Source organism: Somniosus microcephalus, chromosome 7 (assembly GCF_052327205.1).
Source record: "Somniosus microcephalus isolate GS21.2 chromosome 7, FLI_Smic_1.0, whole genome shotgun sequence".
Lineage (NCBI taxonomy): Eukaryota > Metazoa > Chordata > Chondrichthyes > Squaliformes > Somniosidae > Somniosus > Somniosus microcephalus.
In genome coordinates this window covers 79,623,043-79,645,295 of record NC_140993.1, presented here as the reverse complement: position 1 = coordinate 79,645,295, position 22,253 = coordinate 79,623,043, and the positions used below count along the sequence as shown (strand labels likewise).

At 50.9% G+C, this 22,253-nt stretch overlaps 1 protein-coding gene across 1 annotated transcript in view; it reads left to right on the top strand.

Annotated features, from left to right (window-relative positions):
- Positions 1-22,253, top strand: part of tmem67 (transmembrane protein 67) — a 495,060-nt gene that overhangs the window by 127,391 nt on the left and 345,416 nt on the right. Inside the window, exons 7-8 of the mRNA XM_085992667.1 lie at positions 5,356-5,418; positions 6,988-7,148. Coding sequence (XP_085848793.1) covers positions 5,356-5,418; positions 6,988-7,148 — 224 coding nt within the window. The remainder of the gene's footprint in view (positions 1-5,355; positions 5,419-6,987; positions 7,149-22,253) is intronic.

Here is a 22,253-nt window from a genome sequence, read left to right as displayed (position 1 = left end):
CCACCTCCCCCAGAACAGGTTCCAATGTCCCAGGAATTTGAATCCCTCCCCCTGGCACCATTCCTCTAGCCACGTATTCATCTGAAATATTCTTCTATTTCTACTCTGACTAGCACGTGGCACTGGTAGCAATCCTGAGATTACTACCTTTGAGGTCCTATTTTTTAATTTACCTCCTAACTCCCTATATTCAGCTTCCCATTTTTTACCTATATCGTTGGCACCTATATGCACCACGACAACTGGCTGTTCACCCTCCCCTTCCAAGATGTTCTGCAGCCGCTCTGAGACATCCTTGACCCTTGCACCAGGGAGGCAACACACCATCCTGGAGTCTCGTTTGCGGCAGCAGAAACGGCTATCTATTCCCCTTACAATACAATCCCCTATTACTATAGCTCTACCCCTCTTTTTCCTCCCGTCCTGTGCAGCAGAGCCACCCCTGGTGCCAGGAAGTTGGCTGCTGCTACCTTCCCCAGGTAAGCAATCCCCCCCCCATCAGTATCCAAAGCGGTATATCTGTTTGAGAGGGGGATGGCCACAGCGGACCCCTGCACTACCTGCCTGCGCCTACTACTCTGCCTGTTGGTCACCCGTTCCCTTTCTGCCTGTGCCACCTTTACCTGCGGTGTGACCAACTGATTAAATGTGCTATTCACGACGTCCTCAGCATCGCGAATGGTCCAGTATGTATCCAATCGCTGCTCCAGCACCACAATGCGGTCTGTCAGTAGCTGCAACTGGACACACTTCCTACACACATGGTTGTCAGGGACACAGGATGTGTCCCTGAGTTCCCACATTGCGCAGGAGGAGCATACCACGGCACCGGGCTATCCTGCCATGACTTACCCTTTAATTAATTGCAATTAAATTAAATCAAATCAATCCCACCAATTACACTACAGTTAAATGGTATATTTAAGGGCCCTGTTTACAAACAGTCCCCGCTACACCACAGAGACTTTAGAAACTATAAACCACAGAGTTAAAGTTTAAAAAAGAGAGAAATACTCACCAACCAATCACTTACCTGCTTTCTGGTGATGTCACACTTCGATTACTTTTTACTTCTCTCCTTCCCTCTGAGTTTGGAGATTGGAGATTGGTAAGCCTACCTGGTCTCTGGGGGCCTTTTAAAGCCTCGCCGCTCGCGTTTCCTGCCGCTGCTCGTGCCGCACTGAGGCCTACCTGGTCACTGGGGGCCTTTTAAAGCCTCGCCGCTCGCGTTTCCCGCCGCTGCTCGCGCCGCACTGAGGCCTACCTGGTCTCTGGGGGCCTTTTAAAGCCTCGCCGCTCTTGTTTCCCGCCGCTGCTCGCGCCGCACTGAGGCCTACCTGGTCTCTGGGTGCCTTTTAAAGCCTCGCCGCTCGCGCTGCACTGAGGCTTACCTGGTCTCTGGGGGCCTTTTAAAGCCTCGCCGCTCGCGTCTCCCGCCGCTGCTCGTGCCGCACTGAGGCCTACCTGGTCTCTGGGGGCCTTTTAAAGCCTCGCCGCTCGCGTTTCCCGCCGCTGCTCGCGCTGCACTGAGGCCTACCTGGTCTCTGGGGGCCTTTTAAAGCCTCGCCGCTCGCGTTTCCTGCTGCCGCTCGCGCCGCACTGAGGCCTACCTGGCCTCTGGGGGCCTTTTAAAGCCTCGCCACTCACGTTTCCCGCCGCCGCTCGCGCCGCACTGAGGCCTACCTGGTCTCTGGGGGCCTTTTAATGCCTCGCCGCTCGCGTTTCCCGCCACCGCTCGCGCCGCACTGAGGCCTACCTGGTCTCTGAGGGCCTTTTAAAGCCTCGCTGCTCACGTTTCCCGCCGCTGCTCACGCCGCACTCGAACTTTTGTGTCATCTGCAAATTTTGAAATTGTGCCCGGTACACCCAAGTCCAAGTCATTACAAGAAAAGCAGTGGTCCTAGTACCGACCCCTGGGGAACACCACTGTATACCTTCCTCTAGTCCAAAAAACAACCGTGCACCACTACTCTCTGTTTCCTATCACTTGACCAATTTCGTATCCATGTTGTCACTGTCCCTTTTATTCCATGGGCTTCAGCTTTGCTGGCAAGCCTATTATGTGGCACTTTATCAAATGCCTTTTGGAAGTCCATGTACACCACATCAACTGCATCGCCCTCATCAACCCTCTCTGTTACCTCATCAAAAAACTCAATCAGGTTAGTTAAACACGATTTGCCTTTAACAAATCCATGTTGGCTTTCCTTAATTAATCCACACTTGTCCAAGTAACTGTTAACTTTGTCCCTGATTATCGTTTCTAAAGCTTCCCCACTACCGAAGTTAAACTGACTGGCCTGTAGTTGCTAGGTTTATCCTTACACCCTTTTTTGAACAAGGGTGTAACATTTGCAATTGTCCGGTCCTCAGCACCACCCCCGTAACATATAATAATCGCTCAATTAGGGCGATATTTCAACTCACTTTCAAATAATGCCACATCCTCAGGTGTGGGCTTCCTGAAAGTCGCTAGTGAAGACAAGGCGAGAACACAGCGGCAATTGAGGGAGCTGAATCAAACTCAAGGAAATACTGCAATGAATACTCAGTATTCACAGCTGCTTTCTTACCTGCTCATGGGAAAGTGTTTGTTCGCAGTACTTTTGCTGAGAGTTTACTTTCTACACTTTGGAGAATTTCTCAATCACATGAGAATGGGTGCTGCTATGGCTGCCTTAGATTGGACCTTGGACGAGGTCCAATATGACCAGCACCAGCCTGCTGTTCAGAGACCTGTAGCTGAACAGCAGAGAGGGGAACAGCAGAGGGGTGCAGCTCGCAGGATGCACTACCTGCAAAACAGGGTCTACAGGCAGAGGCTGAGTTTCCTTGACATCCCTGAACAGCGGTGTCGCAGGAGGCTTAGGTTATCATATCAGGTGGTGGCAGACATCTGCAGCCTCCAAGAAGAAGACCTGTTGCCTGCTGGTGGTCACGCATTTCCAGTGGCTGTCAAAGTCACCATCGCCCTCAACTTTTTTATCTCTGATACTTCCAGGGCTCTGCCAGATACATATCCAGGATCTCCCAGTTGGCGGCCCACAAATGCATAAGACAGATGATGGCTTGTTTGCCAGGGCTGGCAATTATGTCAACTTTGCCTGTGATGACACCAGTCAGAATGAGCGAGCGCTCAGGTTTGTGGCTCTGGCTGGCTTCCCACAAGAGCAGGACATCATAAACTGTATATACAAGGCAATCTCAGCACCCCCAGTATGTGCAAACCGCAAGGGCTTCCACTCCATCAATGTGCAGCTGATGTGCAACCACAAACAGATATTTCTACAGGTGTGCGCCAGATTTCCGGGGAGCTGTCAAGATGCTTTTGTCCAAGGCCAAGCTCCCTGATATCTCCAAACATGGAAGCACACTTAAGGAGTGGCTTCTAGGAAACCAGGGATACCCACTTCAAACTTGGCTGATGACACCTATCAGAAACCCGAACAATGAAGCCCAACAGCACTACAATGAATGCCATATGACCACCAGATGTGTGATCGAACAAGCCATTCGCATGCTGAAGATGCGCTTCAGGTGCCTAGACAGATCTGGAGGCGCCCTTCAGTTTGCTCCAGCCAGGGTCTCCAGAATGGTCGTAGTGTGCTGCGCTGTGTACAACATTGCGAAGCAGCGAAGTTTGGACCTGCAGGAGGAACAATGTGTAGAGCTCAGATTCTCCTCGGGTGCTTCGGAGGGGGAGGAGGAGGAGGAAGATGAGGAGGAGGAAGGTGATGAGGGCAATGCACCCCCCAGCTGCTCACATTGATGCCAGGGATGCCCTTATTAATGCAAGATTCACTTAGGTTGTACCAGAGGACCCATGTCACAAGCATGTGCAACAGCCCCTCTTCCCGCTTCCCACCCTCTATGCCACTGACACAAAGTAGACCTGCAGACAACCAATCACCCCTTGAACATCCCCCCCCACCATTGGTCCCCATGAATTTATGTCTTCTCATTCAACATCAAACAAGTTAAAAGGCGACTTGTCGCCCAGCACCCAAGACGGAAAAGTGGTGCAAAATAATAATATTTATGTGGCCTATCTTGCAACAGAAACTTAACACCACATTTTCTCATACACCCATGTGCATTCACTTGTGCAACTACAAAGCCTTACTCTTCCTTTTCCTACTACTCCCACGTGGTGCAGCCCCTGTGGCTTGAGCAGAAGTAGAGGCAGGCTGTTCACATCCCTGCTCTGACTGCTGAGATGCTCCTGGCTGACATCCTCTGGGCTTTGGAGCCCGTGAGGGCCCCGCCAAAGACTGCTCCACCTGCACCTGTGTAGGGGCAGACTCTGCCATCGGGAGATGAGGGAGCATGTGGGGCTCTATGGTGTTGGAGGGGCAATGGGTGAGAAGTGGAAGCATTTCACCATCATTCTTCTCATGGCCCAGCCACATTTCACTGCTACCACTGTGGTGGTGAGCACTTCGGTGCAGATCAGTGCAACACGGTAAGGCCAAGGCTGAAGTATCTGTCATCTATTTAAGTTGGCAGGCATGTTGGCATCCAGAGTCTGCACAGCCATGGTAAAGGTGTGCATAGACTCAGTTGATAGTTGTGTTTGATGTTCCACGAAAGAACACATCATCACAATGGCCTGCGATATCAACCCACTCATGTTTTAGGTGGACTCCTTAAGTCGTGGTCAGTGTGCTTGTTGGAATTGCTGATAGCGCTGGAGCTACTGCCAAAACCCACTTCTTCAGCTCATTCTCGACATTAGCAAAGGCACCAGTACTACCTCAATTTTCTCACAATGATGTCGCTGAAGTTTAAGTTTTGTGCTCTGTTGCTATTATAATATATCACTGACAATTGTCTCAAAGATTCCCTGAATTCCTGTCAGAGTTCCTCAGAAGGGAGCACAAGCACAGTTGTAAAAGCCTCCTGTGAAATTGTGAAAGAAGACAATGAGTGTCTGACTAAGGTGCTTGGGGAACCAGAAGCCCTAGATTCCAGCCACACAGAATGCAGTAAGGAGAACTCTAATAGACACTCATTGTCTTCTTTCACAATTTCACAGGAGGCGTCTACAACTGTGCTTGTGCTCCCTTCTGAGGAACTCTGACAGGAATTCAGGGAATTTTTATGAAGGATATTTCCTAGTAAACAATGTCAGCATGAAAAATTGTAACATTAAATAGCTACAAATTTAGAAAGGATGTCATTGTGTGTATACTGTGTTGATGTGTAATGTAAAATCTGATTTAAGAAGTTTATTTAAAAATATTGAAACAACTTTGGACATTACTTGGTAGTTAAATACTGCACAAATGTATCTACTTGGAAATTGTGAAGCAATAGTTTCAAGTTGCTACTAAGACTATTTCCTCATCTTTGCAGGGTTTAAAGGTGTCATCTGCTTGGTTCGCCACCCATTTGAAAGCATCAGCTATTGCATGTTTGGTAAGTTTTAGGGAAACATTTTGGAGGGAATTTTAACCCCCAAGGACAAGTGGGTGGGAAGTAAACAATTTTAAAATCTCAAACCCAACCCCAACCTGCCTCCAACACACTCACTTCTGGCTTTAACGAAGGTACGTCAGTAGGTGGGCGATCCATCCACTCTCAGGAGACGGGTTAGTCAGTAAAAGCTTTTAAGGAGGGTCATGACTCCACTTCAACAGGACTTTTATTTTTAACCCGGGGCTCGGGAAACCCGGCAGGTAAAAGGAGGCAGAAAGGGCCGGATCCATCAAGTAAGTGCATTTACAGCACTGCTTGTGGCCAGCAGGAGCAGGAGTGTTTCCTCCAGGCCCAACAAGCTTACCTCGTTACAGAGCCAGTGATTGGCCTAACCCCCATCCACTCCCCGCGATCTCTGACTCCCACCCGCCCCACAATCTCCAACTCCCCCACCGCGATCTCCGACTCCCACATCCACTCCCCTCCAACTGCCCATCCCCCGGGATCTCCAAATCCCCAACTGCCCCCTCCCATGATTTCCGACCCCCGTGATCTCCGCGCCCCCACCCCGCGATCTCCGACACCCTCCACCCCAGCGATTCCTGACTCCCCAACCCCTCCTGCGATCTCCGACTCCCCCCACCCCCTGATCTCCGACCCCCCCAACTCCCCGCGATCGCCAATTTTCTGCACCCCCCTGCGATCTCTGACTCGCCCCACCCCCGATTTCCGACACCACCTCATCCCTCCCGCGACCTCCGACTCCCCCCATCCCCCCCGATCTCCGACTCCCCCCACCCCTGACCTCTACAATCTCCCTTTCGACCTGCATCTGAAGAGCCTGATCTCGATCTTAAGAGCCTGACCTCAATCTCCCCCCATGTTCTCTCCCCACCTCTCCTCTGCCCCCACCCCCCGCAATCTCTCCCTCCTCTTTGCTCCCCGCCTGTGACCTTGTGCTGCAGGCTTTCCCGCCCAACAGGCAGCCAGCCTATCAATCAGGCTGGCGGTTGGGCAGGAAACCTGCTAAAAAATTTAAAAGAGGTCCTGCTATTAATTTTAGCAGGACATAATGAGCTTGCCATCCGGAAATCTTCCCCCCCCCCCCCCGCCTCACCCCACGCCCCCCTCTCCCCGCTCTCTTCACGGCCCTGATTAAATATCGGGCCTTTGAGTTCAATGTGATCATCATTAAGCTTTTGTTAAAAAATTGTAATTGAGATGGACACCCTTATAATAAATTCTGACAAAGTAGAAGCTAATCTGTAGTGTAGGAATTATTGCTTGCAATATTAGTTTGTGAATGCTTTATACAACACTCATCAGTTTGCTATTTTAACAGAGGCATTAATATGTTTAAAATAAACTGGTTAAAATAGCAGAAAAAGAATTCCATAAAATGCATTAAGTGCTCATACACTAACAGTAAATGCTATGCTTGCATCTTATTTACTGGGTCATTAATTAGTCTTATGAAGTAAGAGGATTTTTATTATTATGTTGGATATATTTATTGTGCTCCACCTTCATTAGCAAATTCACTGTTTTAGTTCAAATTTTTATTTTCAGAGTTTTGCAAATCTTACTGCTTGCCAGGCCCTAGGCAACATGTGTGTCATGATCATGAATTCAATAGACATGGTGACACCACCTAATGATGCTTGTACACTTCATCAAACCATATTTAAGAAGACTATAAGCCTTGGAATTACCCATTCAATATCCTCTTGGTAAGTTATAAAGAATTTGCTGTTGGCTGATAGCAATCTGAATTTCCTTCTTGAGAGCCAGCGTTTTGATATTTTGATCATCAGGTAAAATGACATGTTAAAACAAGTGTTTTTTCTGTATGCTCAGCATGAGAAATTATCTACTCAGTTTTAGACACTGGTGCAATATTAGATAAAAATACTGATGTGAGCACTGCCAGTGGGACAAACCTGTTTTTACATGCTGTCCCTAGGTTACACAATCCACAGACATGGGGTCAGCATTCACATGTACGCAGTTGATATCTAGCTCTACCTCTCCACCACTTCTCTCCATGCTATCAGATTACTTGTCAGACATCAAGTTCTGGATGAATCACAACTTCCTTTAGCTCAACACCAGGAAGACCAAATACATCATCTTATGTCCCGACTACAAACTCTGCACACTTGCCGTTGACTCCATTCTCTTCTTCAGTCTCTCTCTCAGGCTGAACCAGACCATTTGCAATCTTGGTGTCCTGTTTAACTTGAGCTGAGCTTAAATCCCACATTCTATCCATGATCCAAACTATTCATTTCCACCTCTGCAACATTGCCAGTGTCCGTCCCTACTTCAGTCCCTCTGCTGCTGAAACCCTTGTGAATGCTTTTGTTACCTCCTTACTTGCTTAACACTTTCATTGTTGGCCTCCTATCCACAACCCCTCATGAACTCTAACTTGTCCTAAACCCTGTGTGGGGTGAGGGGGGAGATTTTCCCCAGATACTTTAGGCGCTAAAGAGCCTTCAAAGTGGCCAAGATGAGTTCTTAAGCTGTAACACCAGTTTAGCCCGCGTATAGCACAAGACACCAACTTGGTAAAGGAGTTGAAGCTTGCTCTATCCTGTCCCCAACTATGTCTATTCACCTGTCACCCCATCCTTGCTGATCTGTATTGGCTCACCATCCCTAAATGCATTAAGTTTGTAATCCAGTCCTTATCAATAAATCCCTACATGGTTTTTCCCCACCCATTGGTGGCACTTCCTTAGTACTGCACTATAGTGTCAGCCTAGATTACGAGGGGGAGGGCGGATTTTCCCCAGATACTTTAGGCGCTAAAGAGCCGCCAAGGTGGAGTGTTAAGTTGAAATGCGCTTAGCGCAAGACACCATCTTGTTAAAGGAGTTGAAGCATGCGCTAGGAACGGCCATCCAGAGGATCATTAAGGGGCTGGTTGCCACTTAAATTGCCTGCTAGCGCTCATTAGCAAGGCTGCATGGCATTTTGGTGGCTAACGTCCTCTCCTAACAGCGACCAGCTGATTGGGAATAAACAAGTCGCTGCAGCGGATTTCGAGTGCTACTTAAAAGTATATCACCTTTTACTGTTCACTTACTGCCGGAAGTTTGAAGAGGACTTTTGAAATACATCGGGAGACTTTCTGGGACACTTTGTCAAGACTTCACCAACGCTCGGTCAAATTTTATTTATGAAATTCTCGCAGGACTTCACCTTAAAAGAGTAAGTGCTGTACTACCCTACCTTATTGGACATCTTATAGGAGTCACCAGGAGAAAGGGAGTGATTGGTCATCGACATCTTGCAAGGGGATCCCCCCCCCCCCCGGGTCTGCAGGAGGAATGGGAGGAGAATATGAGGCCAGGCAGAGCAGCACCAGCTGCTGCAGGAGAGAGGGACAGGAGGGACAGGAGAGCGAGATGGACTTCTTCCCCCCTGCGGGTACAGGACAACCTTCATCCTCTGCACCTCCTCCACCAGGGCCTGCAGTGCCGTATCCGAGGACCTGTCTGCTCTCTCACTCGGTCCCTGAGCCATCCTGAAACCTGCCGCTGTGTGTCAGCAAGCCCACTCCACACCTTCAGTGGAAGTGGGTGCGTGGAGCCCACGTATACTGCTCCATGAAAACTGCGCTTGAGTGCTAAACCTGCAGGTGTCTGTTTTAGCGCCTGCAGGCATGTTTAAATCATGGTAATCATCAATTAGCCCCAAAATTGTGTGCTATAACCAGCCTTTCAGACAGGTGTGTGTTAAACATAGAAACATAGAAGATAGGAGCAGGAGTAGGCCATTCGGCCCCTCGAGCCTGCCCCACCATTCAATGCGATCATGGCTGATCATCCAAATTCATTACCCGGTCCCTGCTTTCTCCCCATACCCCTTGATCCCTTTAGCCTTAAGAAATATATCCAACTCCTTCTTGAATATATTTAATGAATTGGTCTACCCCTTATCCTTAGACTGTGACCCCTGGTTCTGGACTCCCCGACCATCGGGAACATCCTTCCTCCATCTAGTCTGTCCAGTCCTGTCAGAATTTTATAAGTTTCGATGAGCTCCCCTCTCATTCTTCTAAACTCCAGCGAGTACAAGCCCAATCGACCCAATCTCTCCTCATACGTCATTCCTGACATCCCAGGTATCAGCCTGGTGAATCTTAGTTGAACTCCTTCCATGGCAAGAACATTCTTCCTCAGATAAGGCGATCAAAACTGCACACGATACTCAAGATGTGGTCTCACCAAGGCCCTGTACAACTGGAGCAAGACATCCTTGTTCCTGTACTCAAACCCTCTCGCTATGAAGGCCAACATACCATTTGCCTTCTTCACCGCCTGCTGCACCTGCATGCTTACCTTCAGCGACTGGTGCACAAGGACACCCAGGTCTCGTTGCACTTCCCGTTCTCCTAATCTATTGCCATTCAGATAATAATCTGCCTTCCTGTTTTTGCCACCAAAGTGGATAACCTCACATTTATCCACGTTATATTGCATCTGCCATGCTTCTGCCCAATCACCCAACCTGTCCAAATCATCCTGGAATTTCTCGGCATCCTCCTCACAGCACACACGCCCGCCCAGCTTTGTGTCGTCTGCAAATTTGGAGATATTACATCTAATTCCCTTGTCTAGATCATTAATATATATTGTGAATAGCTGGGGTCCTAGGACCGATCCCTGCGGTACCCCACTAATCACTGCCTGCCACTCGGAAAAAGACCCGTTTATTCCAACTCTTTGCTTTCTGTCTGCCAACCAGTTCTCTATCCAAGTCAATACCTTGCCCCCAATCCCATGTGCCTTAACTTTACACGCTAATCTCTTATGCAGGACCTTATCGAAAGCCTTCTGAAAGTCCAAATACACCACATCCACTGGTTCTCCCTTATCTATTTTACCAGTTACATCCTCAAAAAATTCCAGTAGATTAGTCAAGCATGATTTACCTTTTGCAAATCCATATTGACTTTGTCCGATCCTGTCTCTGTTTTCCAAGTGCTCTGCTATTACATCTTTTATAATTGACTCTAGCATTTTCCCCACTACCGATGTCAGGCTTACCGGTCTGTAATTCCCCATTTTCTCTCTACCACCTTTTTTGAATAGTGGGGTAACATTAGCTACCTTCCAATCCATGGGTACTGTTCCAGATTCCATCGAATGTTGGAAGATGATCAGCAATGCATCTACTATTTCTAGGGCCACTTCCTTAAGTACCCTAGGATGTAGATTATCAGGCCCTGGGGATTTATCGGCCTTCAATCCCATCAATTTCCCTAACACCATTTCTCTACAAATACTGATTTCTTTCAGTTCCTCCTTTTCATCAGACCCTATGTTTCCCGACATCTCTGGGAGGTTATTTGTGTCCTCCTTTGTGATGACAGAACCAAAATATGTATTTAATTGGTCAGCTATTTCTTTGTTCCCCATTATAAATTCCCCTGATTCTAACTGCAAGGGACCTACACTTGACTTCACCAATCTTTTTCTCTTCACATATCTATAAAAGCTTTTACAGTCTTATTAGCACAGCACCCGCTTAGCGCCTGTTTTCACCCTATTGCCAAAATAACCCCCACTGTGTTTAAGTTTGTTGTGGAGCTTGAATCCATCACCTTCAGATCTGAATGCTAACAACAGTGCCAAGTTGACACCTTAAATTGTGGCTCAATTTATGATTAACTTCTGGCTCACTTCAGGAACATTGAGGACTCCACATGGTGCACTTTGTGCTACTAATAATTTACTTCATTTAACTACGCTAGCTGAAGTGCCCGGCGGTGCCGAGGCTTTTTTGAGGGGATGTTGTTGTTGGAAGAGAGATAGAGAGCGACTGGGGGGAAGTGAGAGAGCGACTGGGGGGAAGAGAGAGAGCGACTGGGGGGAAGAGAGAGAGCGACTTGGGGGAAGAGAGAGAGCGACTGGGGGAAAGAGAGAGAGTGACTGGGGGGAAGAGAGAGAGCGACTGGGGGAAGAAAGAGAGCGACTTGGGGGAAGAGAGAGAGCAACGGGGGGAAGAGAGAGAGCGACTGGGGGGAAGAGAGAGAGCGACTGGGGGGAAGAGAGAGAGCGACGGGGAAGAGAGAGAGCGACTGGGGGCAAGAGAGAGAGCAACTGGGGGGATGAGGGAGAGCAAGTGGGGGGAAGAGGGAGAGCGAGTGGGGGGAAGAGGGGAGGAAGGGGGAGAAGGGGGGGGCGGAAGGGGGAGAAGGGGGGGAGGGAGTGGGAGGAGGGAGGGGGGGAGGGAAGGGGGGAGGGAAGGGGGGGAAGGGGGGGAGGGAGCGGGAGTAGGGAGGGGAGGGGAGGGAGGGGGGAAGGGGGGGGAGGGAGGGACGGGAGGGAAGGGGGGGAAGGGGGGAGGGGAGGGAGGGGAGGGGGGGAGGGAAGGGGGGAGCGGCGGGGAGGAGGGAGGGGGGAGGGGGGGGAGGGAGGGGGAGGGAGGGGAGAGGGAGAGGGGGAGGGGGGAGAGAGAGAGGGGGAGAGGCCGGGTTGCCGGGGTAACCCTCCTCCCCCTCCCACAGCCCACCCCCTCCTGAGCCCCGCCCCCCCCCAGCTCCCCGAGCCCCGCCCCCCCCTCCAGCTCCCTGAGCCCCGTCCCCCTCCCGAGGCCGGGCCTGAGGCGACTTGAGACGGCCGATTGCGGGTGGCTCCCGAGCCCCGCCCCCCTCCCGAGGCCAGGCCTGAAGCAGCTTGAGATGGCCGATTGCGGCTGGCCAGGCCCGGTTGCTGGGGTAACCCTCTCCGCCCTCCCGATCTCCGGAACCGGGCCTGGGCCTGAGCGGGTTGAGACGGCCGATTGCGGGTGGCCTGGCCGGGTTGCCGGGGTAACCCTCCTCCCCCTCCCGAGGCAGTGCCTGAGGCGGCTTGAGACGGCTGATTGCGGCTGGCCAGGCCCGGTTGCCGGGTTAGCCCTCCTCCCCTCTCCGCCCTCCCGATCTCCGGGGACCGGGACCGGGCCTGGGCCTGAGCGGGTTGAGACGGCCGATTGCAGCTGGCCGAGCCCGGTTGCCGGGTTAACCCTCTCCGCTCCCCCTTCCCGCTACCCCCTCCCCCTCCCCTCCCGAGCTCTGCCCCCCTTGAGCCCCGCTCCCCCCGGTAACCTGCTCGCTTCCCTCTGCCCGCGCTCTGTGGGCCCTGTGGCCAGCCTTCACCAAGATGGCTGGCCGCTGGTTCGGAATCGGGCCCAGCGGGACAGCCGGTGCGTAGCTCGGGCGTGGTTGGGAAGGACAGGCCCAGGCTTGAAGGCCTGAGGCCTGCAGACAGCAGACCTGGAGAAATGAAACAGATAATGGACTCATTTATTACACACAAATTATATAATGAGTTAGTTGGGCTCCTAAGTACCAAATTTGTGGTGGATAAAATCCCCTGCACACGTACAGAAAGTGGGAAAAAAAAAACTTACGAATCAAGATGGCTGACACTCACCTCGGTTCAGAACGATAAGGCCCGCCCACACACACACCGATTGGTCAATCATCCTGTCACTCGACTCTAGGAGGGCCCACCCGCACGCGCGACGAACCCGCCCCGCCACGCAGCGATTGGTCGACCGTCGGGTTGCTCGACCGGACGATTGGTCGACCTTCGCGTCACTCGATGCTAATGATCGGATAATGAGCGGAATTTTGAACGTTTTTTGGGAAGAGAGGGCGGGGGGGGAAGAGAGGGCGGGGGGGGAAGAGAGGGCGGGGGGGGAAGGGAGGGCGGGGGGGAGGGCGGGGGGGAGGGCGGGGGGGGAAGGGAGGGCGGTGGGGGGAAGGGAGGGCGGGGGGGAGGGCGGGGGGGAAGGGAGGGCGGGGGGGAAGGGAGGGGGAGGGAAGGGGGGGCGGGGGGAAGGGAGGGCGGGGGGGAAGGGGGGTGGAGGGGGGGGAAGGGGGGGTGGAGGGGGGGAAGGGAAGGGAGGGGGAGGGTGGGGGGAGGGGGGAAGGGGGGGAGAGGGGGAGGGGGGAGAAGGGGGGAAGGGAGGGCGGGGGGGAGGAAGGGGGGGGAGGGAGGGGAGGGGGGCGGGGGGTGTGGGTGGGCGGGGAGCCCTCCCCGAGGGTTGCGGCCCCCCCCGAGGGTCGCGGCACCCTCCCCCCGAGGGTCGCGGCCCCCCCCCCGAGGGTCGCGCCCCCCCCGAGGTGAAGACCGCCGATTGCGGCTGTGCGAGACGGCCGGCGGGCCCGGTTGCCAGGGTAACCCTTGACGCTCAGCAAGCCCCGCCCCCCGGCCGAGCCAGAGAGAGACGCCGCGTCTCAGCTCCTGCTGCGCGCGCACCCTTTAGTAAGGTAGCGGCGCTGGGCTGAGGCCCGCCCCTCCAGCCTTCGAGTGGGGCCGGGAGGTGCCTAGCTCGGGCGTGGGTGTGGAGGAGAAGCCGAGGCTTCGAGGCCTACCTGGAAAAACGGGGAAAGGTAGGAAAATTAATGAGATTAGATAAGTTAATTCGTTTCTAAATCATTTTTTTTTAAAACAATGGCCTAGAAATTGGGTTTTGGCTTAGCCAGGGCTTTAGCGCCGGAAGTTAGTGCCGGCGCTAAGTCCCCTGCGCGCGCCAAAAATTCAGTGGCGCCGCGCCCAAACGGCTGCCGGCACTACTGAAGGGTCTTTGCGGCGGTACATCGGCGCTAACTGCCGTTTCGCGCCGCAATTCCGGCGCTGCGGCACCCGATGCGGTGCGGCAGGCTGGGGGCGTGCAGGCCTCCTCCTCCCGTTAAGGAGGAGCTGCCTGCACCCGGCCGCGGCACGCGCAAATCAGCTTAAAAATGAGCCCGGCACCTCGGACAAGTGCCGGGCTTGCATCTGTTCCGGGGGGGGGGGGGGAGAAGTCCGGGGAGGGAGCTGCGGGCAGGCGGCCGGCGGGAAAGTGGCCGGCCGCCGCGGGGCCTTTAATGCGCCGGCGCAAACTGGAGTAAGGCACCTCTGCCAGAACGTTGCTTGCGGCTGCCACGGGCGAGGCGGCCGCAACTCAATTTCGGAGTTCGGGCGGGTTACCACGGCAACCGGGACGCTGCGCACACCGATGACATCATCGGTGCCGGCGCAGCGCTACCGGTGCAACGCCGATTTAGGGCCCCAGGGAATTTTTAAACTGGCCATAACTCTGGCGCTAGTCCCTCTAGCGCCTCAAAAGCGGCGCTAAGGCTAGTGAATTTCTAGGCCAATATGTGTTTTAAAAGCAACGTTTTTTTTAAAGACGCAGAAAGCGGGAAAAAGAAAGGAAAAGTTTGGAATCAAGATGGCGGCGACTCACCTCGGTTCAGAACGATAAGGCCCGCCCACACACGCACCGATTGGCCCGGCGGCACACGCCAGCAACCCGGCGTACGATTGGTCGAGCTCGAGGTCACTCTGTCGCTAATGAGCGGATAATGAGATGCTAATGAGCGGAACGTTAAGGTTTTTCGGATACCGTGGGCGCGATTTTAGCCCGGCCGAAACGTAAATACGCTTAAAACCGTTTTGGAAAGGTAAGCTTTCTTTCGACGTAACGCACGCGTAGGTACGCCCTGTAACCTTTGAGCACATAGCCGCCCAGACGCACACCTGCAGACAGACAGACAGATAGACAGAAGGACAGAAGGACAGACAGAAGGACCGATTTATATATATATATAAATAAATAAATATATTAGGACAGTACAGTTATCAGTATACTCATCAGAAAGATAACAGAAATCCAACTTTCAGAATTGTATTTGCACAGCTCGAGCTAGAACATTACAAAAATGTAACTCCTGTAGTCAAAACAGTGCAAGAACCAAGTGCAATATTAATTAGTAAGTTAAAAGAGATAGAAAGAATTAAAGAACTTGTGTATATACAGTGCCTTCCGTGTCCCCCTGTCCAAAGCACTTCACAACCAATAAGTTACTTTTGAAGTGTTCACACCTACCTTTATACGATAGCAAAATACTGTGGATGCTGGAAATCCGAAATAACAACGCTGGAAAAACTCAGCAGGCCAGGCAACATCCGTGGAGAGAGAAACAGAGTTAACGTTTCAGGTCGAAACCCTTCTTCAGAACTGAGAAAAAAGCAGGAAATTAAACAGATTAAACAGCAAGTTTGCGGGCTGGGAAATGGGGGAGGGGATGAAAGAACAAAAGGGAAGGTCTGTGAGAGGTGAAGAGACATTAAGAGATATTCAAGGCGAGACGAGATGGTAATAGGACAAGTTAAGAAACAAAGGATGGTTCTAGATGAAGTGTGAAATGTGCTGGCAGAATGAAAGACAGCTGCCATGTGGGAGAGAAAAAAAAAGGAAAGGGCACAAACCAATAGTGTGGAAAAAAATATATAAAAATATAATAGGGGCTGAGGTTATGATCTGAAATTGTTGAACTCAATATTGAGTCCGGAAGGCTGTAACGTGCCTAATCGGAAGATGAGGTGCTGTTCCTCGAGCTTACGCTGCGCTTCCGTGGAACAATGCAAGAGGCCGAGGACGGTGAGGTCTGAGTGGGAATGGAGCGGTGAATTGAAATGACAGGCGATCGGAAGGTCGGGGTCACCCTTACGGACTGAACGGAGGTGTTCCGCAAAGCGGTCACCAAATCTGCGTTTGGTCTCCCCAATGTAGAGGAGACCACATCGTGAGCAGCGAATACAGTATACTAGATTGCAAAAAGTACAAGTAAATCGCTGTTTCACCTGGAAGGGGTGTTTGGGGCCCTGGACAGTGGGAAGGGGGGAGGGATAAGGGCAGGTGTTGCATCTCCTGCGCTTGCACGGGAAGGTGCCGGGTGAAGGGGAAGGAGTGCTGGGGGTGATACAGGAGTGGACTAGGGTGCCTCAGAGGCAGCGGTCCCTACGGAATGCTGAAAGGGGAGGGGAGGGGTAGGGAAGATGCGTTTAGTGGTGGGATCACGTTGGAGGTGGCGGAAATGGCGGAGGATGATCCGTTGAATGTGGAGGCTGGTGGGGTGAAAGATGAGGACAAGGGGAACCCTATTGTGGTTCCGGGAGGGAGGGGCAGGAGTGAGGGCAGAAGTGCAGGAGATAAAACGGACACGGTCGAGGGCCGTGTCAACCACGGTAGAGGGGAATCCTCGGTTGAGGAAAAAGGAAGACATGTCGGAAGCACTGGAGTGGAAGGTGAGCATCGTCGAAGCAGATGCGGTGGAGATGGAGAAACTGGGAGAATGGAATAGAGTCCTTACAGGAGGCGGGATGGGAGGAAGTGTAGTCCAGGTAGCTGTGGGAGTCAGTGGGCTTGTAGTGAATGTTGGTCAATAACCTATCCCCAGAGATGGAGACGGAGAAGTCGAGGAAGGGAAGGGAGGAGTCGGAGATGGATCATGTGAAGGTAAGGGAAGGGTGGAAGTTGGAGGCAAAGTGAATGAAATTGTCTAGTTCAGGGCGAGAGCAGGAAACGGCACCGATACAGTCATCAACGTACCGGAAAAAGAGGTGAGGGAGGGGACCTGAGTAGGACTGGAACAAAGAGTGTTCCACATATCCCACGAAAAGGCAGGCACAGCTAGGACCCATGCGAGCACCCATAGCAACACCTTTTAATTTGGAGGAAATGAGTGGAGTCAAAGAAGAAGTTGTTCAATGTGAGAACAAGTTCAGCCAGGCGGAGGAGGGTGGTAGTGGATGGGGACTGGTTGGGCCTCTGTTCAAGGAAGAAGCAGAGCGCCCTCAGGCCATCCTTGTGGGGGATGGAGGTGTAGAGGGATTGTACGTCCATGGTGAAAACAAGGCGGTTGGGGCCAGGAAACTGGAAACTGTTAAAGTTCTGGGGGAGGGGTGCAGGGTCTGGGGGAGGGGTGCAGGGTCTGGGAGAGGGGTGCAGGGTCTGGGGGAGGGGTGCCATGTCTGGGGGAGTGGTGCAGTGTCTGCTGAATTTGGATGATCAGCCATGGTCACATTGAATGGCGGAGCAGGCTCAAGGGGCTGAATGGCCTACTCCTGCTCCTATCTTCTATGTTTCTATGTTAAGTGGCAGAGGGCGCCAGAAGAGTCGCGGATGTAGGTGGGAAGAAACTGGACAAGGGGAGAAAAGATAGAGTTGAAATAGGAAGAGATAAGTTCCGTGGGGCAAGAACAGGCTGAAACGATGTGTCTACCAGGGCAGTCCTGTTTGTGGATCTTGGGAAGGAGGTAGAAGCGGGCTGTGCGGGGTTGGGGAACTATGAGGTTGGTGGCCGTGGGGGGAAGATCTCCAGAGGAGACGAGGTCAGTGACATCTTGGAAACGGTGATTTGATGTTCGGTAGTGGGGTCATGGTCCAGGTGGAGGTAGGAGGAAGTGTCGGAGAGTTGACGTTCAGCTTCCGCTAGGTAGAGGTCGGTTTGCCAAACAACAACAGCACCACCCTTGTCAGCAGGTTTAATGACAATGTCAGGGTTGGATCTGAGAGAATGGAGTGCTGCAAGTTCAGAGGGAGGTAGGCTGGAGTGAGTGAGGGGAGCAGAGAAATGGAGACGGCCGATGTCACGGCGGCAGTTAGCAATGAAAAGATCGAGAGAGGGTAAGAGGCCAGAGGGAGGGGTCCAGGTAGAATGAGAATTCTGAAAGCGGGAGAAAGGGTCAGCCGTACGGGGGGAAGACTCCTGGCCAAAGAAGTGGGCACGGAGACGAAGGCAGCGGAAAAAGAGCTCAGCATCGTGCTGAGCTCGAAATTCATTGAGGTGGGGGCGTAAAGGGATGAAGCTCAGACCTTTGCTGAGGACTGATCGTTCAGGGTCAGAGAGGGGAAGCCCAGAGGGGATAGTGAAAACGTGACAGGGGGTGAGATTGGGAGAAGGAGGGTCAGAGGAAAGTGAAGGGGAAGAAGGTTCCGGAGGGGCGTTGGTGTTCAAGAGTTGATGAAGCTTGCGATCCTTGACATCGGAAAGGAAGAAAAAAGTTTTTTGTTGAAGCGTCGGATGAGTCGAAGGATGAAATGTAACTGTGGACCCAGACAGCTTTGAGATAGAGTGCGTCGGTGCTGCTGAAGAGAGAGGTCGAGAGTGTTCATGTGGTGCCGCATGGCGTTGAGCGTGGATCTCAAGATGCAGCGAGAGCAGTAGTTCGAGGAACGATGAATATCTTGGAGATATTTGTAATCCTGCGTGGATCTGAAACACGAAGGGTGGAAGTTTAGTTGGAATCCACGTGGAATAAGTCAGAACCGGAGCCAGTTGCTCAGGAAAATGATGTGGCTGTGAAACCGAGTCTTGGTAGATACCTGATCAAACACGAGAAGGGAAACTGAAAGCAATGAAGATGAACAAGGTTGAAGAGCCAAATGGAGATCCCGTCGAAGAGAAGAGCAGAACTTCTTCAAGGTGGGCATTCCTAGAAGAGAGGTGGCAGTGGACCAAACACTAATACGATAGCAAAATACTGCGGTTGCTGGAAATCCGAAATAACAACAGAAAACGCTGGAAAAATTCAGCAGGCCACGCAACATCCGTGGAGAGAGAAACAGAGTTAACGTTTCAAAACGAAACCCTTCTTCAGAACTGAGAAAAAAGCAGGAAATGTAACAGATTAAAAAGTTACCTCTGCAACAGAACTGAAAAAACAATAGGTCATTGTTCATTCCCAATTTTTCTGCTTCCTTTTTCAAATGCCTGGTTGTCTGGCACAATTGAATGATTTATTTTGAGTTCTGAAAGAACAACATATTAGAATCCTTTTCAGCCTTCGTTTCATTATACGCTTTAAAACATTAAGGACACAAAATTCGGCGCCTTAGCGCTGGCTGTTAAGGCCGGGTTCGCAAAAGAATGCGGCCACCTCGCTTCCGCCAACTTCCAGCGCAGCCCACAGTGACTGTAAGTTTGGGCAGGTTGGCATCGCTTAAGCCAGGAGCAGTGTATTTGGAGGCTCAGCTTCACCAAGGAGGTGGTCACCGAATTCTGACACCTCTTGGAACCAGACCTGCAGCCTCAGAGAATGGTGACGATGGCGCTGTCAGTGGCCCTCAAGGTCACCGTGGCGCTCAATATTTTCTCAACTGAATCCTTCCAGTCTGGAGCAGGAGACATAGCTAACATCTCCCAGTTCGCCATCCATCACTGCATCTGGGAGTTCACAGAGACTCTGTGCTCCAGGAGAAGGGACTTCATTGTCGTCTCTCTAAACAGAGAGAAACATAGAAACATAGAAGATAGGAGCAGTAGTAGGCCATCCGGCCCCTCGAGCCTGCTCCACCATTTAATGAGATCATGGCTGATCAGCCAAATTCAGTACCCTTTCTCCCCATATCCCTTGATCCCTTTAGTCTTAAGAAATATATATAACTCCTTCTTGAATATATTTAATGAATTGGCCTCTACTGCCTTCTGTGGTAGAGAATTCCACAGGTTCACCACTCTCTGGGTGAAGAAATTCCTCCTCATCTCAGTCCTAAATGGCTTACCTCTTATCCTTAGCCTGTGACCTCTGGTTCTGGACTCCCCCGCCATCGGGAACATCCTTCCTACATCTAGTCTGTCTAGTCCTGTTAGAATTTTATAAGTTTCAATGAGATCCCCTCTCATTCTTCTAAACTCTAGCGAATATAAGCCTAATCGACCCAATCTCTCTTCATACGTCATTCCTGCCATTCCAGGTATCAGTCTGGTGACTCTTCACTACACTCCCTCCATGGCAAGAACATCCTTCCTCAGATAAGGTGACTAAAAGTGCACACAATACTCAAGATGTGGTCTCACCAAGGCCCTGTACAACTGCAGCAAGACATCCTTGCTCCTGTACTCGAATCCTCTCGCTATGAAGGCCAACATACCATTTGCCTTCTTAACTGCCTGCTGCACCTGCATGCTTCCCTTCAGTGACTGGTGCACAAGGACACCCAGGTCTCGTTGCACTTCCCCTTTTCCCAATTTATTGCCGTTCAGATAATAATCTGCCTTCCTGTTTTTGCCACCAAAGTGGTAACGTCACATTTATCCACATTATACTGCATCCGCCATGCATCTGCCCAATCACCCAACCTGTCCAAATCATACTGGAGTTTCTCTGCATCCTCCTCAAAGCACACACACCCACCCAGCTTTGTGTCATCTGCAAACTTGGAGATATTCCCTTGTCTAGATCATTAACATATATTGTGAATAGCTGGGGTCCTAGCACCGATCCCTGCGGTACCCCACTAGTCACTGCCTACCACTCGGAAAAAGACCCGTTTCTTCCAATTCTTTGTTTCCTGTCTGCCAACCAGTTCTCTAACACCTGGGAGGTTATTTGTGTCCTCCTTTGTGAAGACAGAACCAAAGTATGTATTTAATTGGTCTGCCATTTCTTTGTTCCCCATTATAAATTCCCCTGATTCTGACTGCAAGGAACCTACGCCTGACTTCACCAATCTTTTTCTCTTCACATATCTATAGAAGCTTTTACAGTCAGTTTTTATGTTCCCAGCAAGCTTACTCGCATATTCTATTTTCCCCCTCTTAATTTATCCCTTTGTTCTCCTTTGCTGAATCCTAAACTGCTCCCAATCCTCAGGTTTGCTGCTTTTTCTGGCCAATTTATATGTCCTCTCCTTGGATCTTATGCTATCCCTAATTTCCCTTGTTAGCCACGGTTGAGTCACCTTTTTTGTTTTATTTTTATGCCACCCAGGAATGAACAAATTCTCTAATTCATCTATGCGATCTTTAAATGTTTGCCATTGCCTATCCACCATCAACCCTTTAAGTAATGTTCCCCAATCTGTCCTAGACTTCTTGCGCCTCATACCATCGTAGTTTCCTTTATTTAAATTCAGGACCCTAGTCTCTGAGTCAACTACTTCACTCTCCATCTTAATGAAGAATTCTATCATATTATGATCGCTCTTCCCCAAGGGGCGTTGCACAACAAGATTGCTAATTAATCCTTTCTCTTTACATAATACCCAGTCTAAGATGGCCTGATCTCTAGTTGGTTCCTCGACATATTGGTCCAGGAAACCATCCCGTATACACTCTAGGAATTCCTCCTCCACGGTATTGTTACTAATTTGGTTAGCCCAATCTATATGTAGATTAAGTCACCCATGATAACTGCTGTGCCCTTATTGCATGCATCTCTAATTTCCCATTTAATGCCATCCCCAACCTCAGCATTACTGTTTGGGGGTCTGTATACAACTCCCACTAACGTTTTCTGCCCCTGGGTATTTCTCAGCTCTACCCATACAGATTCCACATCATCAGAGCTAATATCCTTCCTTACTATTGTGTTAATCTCCTCTTTAACCAGCAATGCTACCCCACCTCCTTTTCCTTTTTGCCTGTCCTTCCTGAATATTGAATGCCCTGGATGTTGAATTCCCAGCCTTGCTATCCCTGGAGCCATGTCTCCGTAATCCCAATTATATCATATCCGTTTACATCTGTTTGTGCAGGTAATTCATCCACCTTGTTATGAATGCTCCTCGCATTAAGACACAAAGCCTTCAGGCTTGTTTTCTTAACACTCTTAGTTCTTTTAGAATTATTATTTACTGTGGCCCTGTTTGATTTACACCCTTGATTTCTCTGCTTTCTACTTTTGCTTTTCTCCTTCCTGTCTTTTGCTTCTATCCTTGCTTCCCTTTCCTCTGTCTCCCAGCACAGGTTCCCAACCCCCTGCCATTTTAGTTTAAACCTCCCCAACAGCACTAGGAAACACTCCCCACTAGGACATCGGTCCCAGTCCTGCCCAGGTGCAAACCGTCCAGTTTGTACTGGTCCCACCTCCCCCAGAACTGGTTCCAATGTCGCAGGAATTTGAAGCCCTCCCCCTTGCACCATTCCTCTAGCCACGTATTCATCTAAAATATATTTCTATTTCTACTCTGACTAGCACGTGGCACCGGTAGCAATCCTGAGATTACTACCTTTGAGCTCCTACTTTTAAATTTTCCTCCTAACTCCCTATATTCAGCTTTTA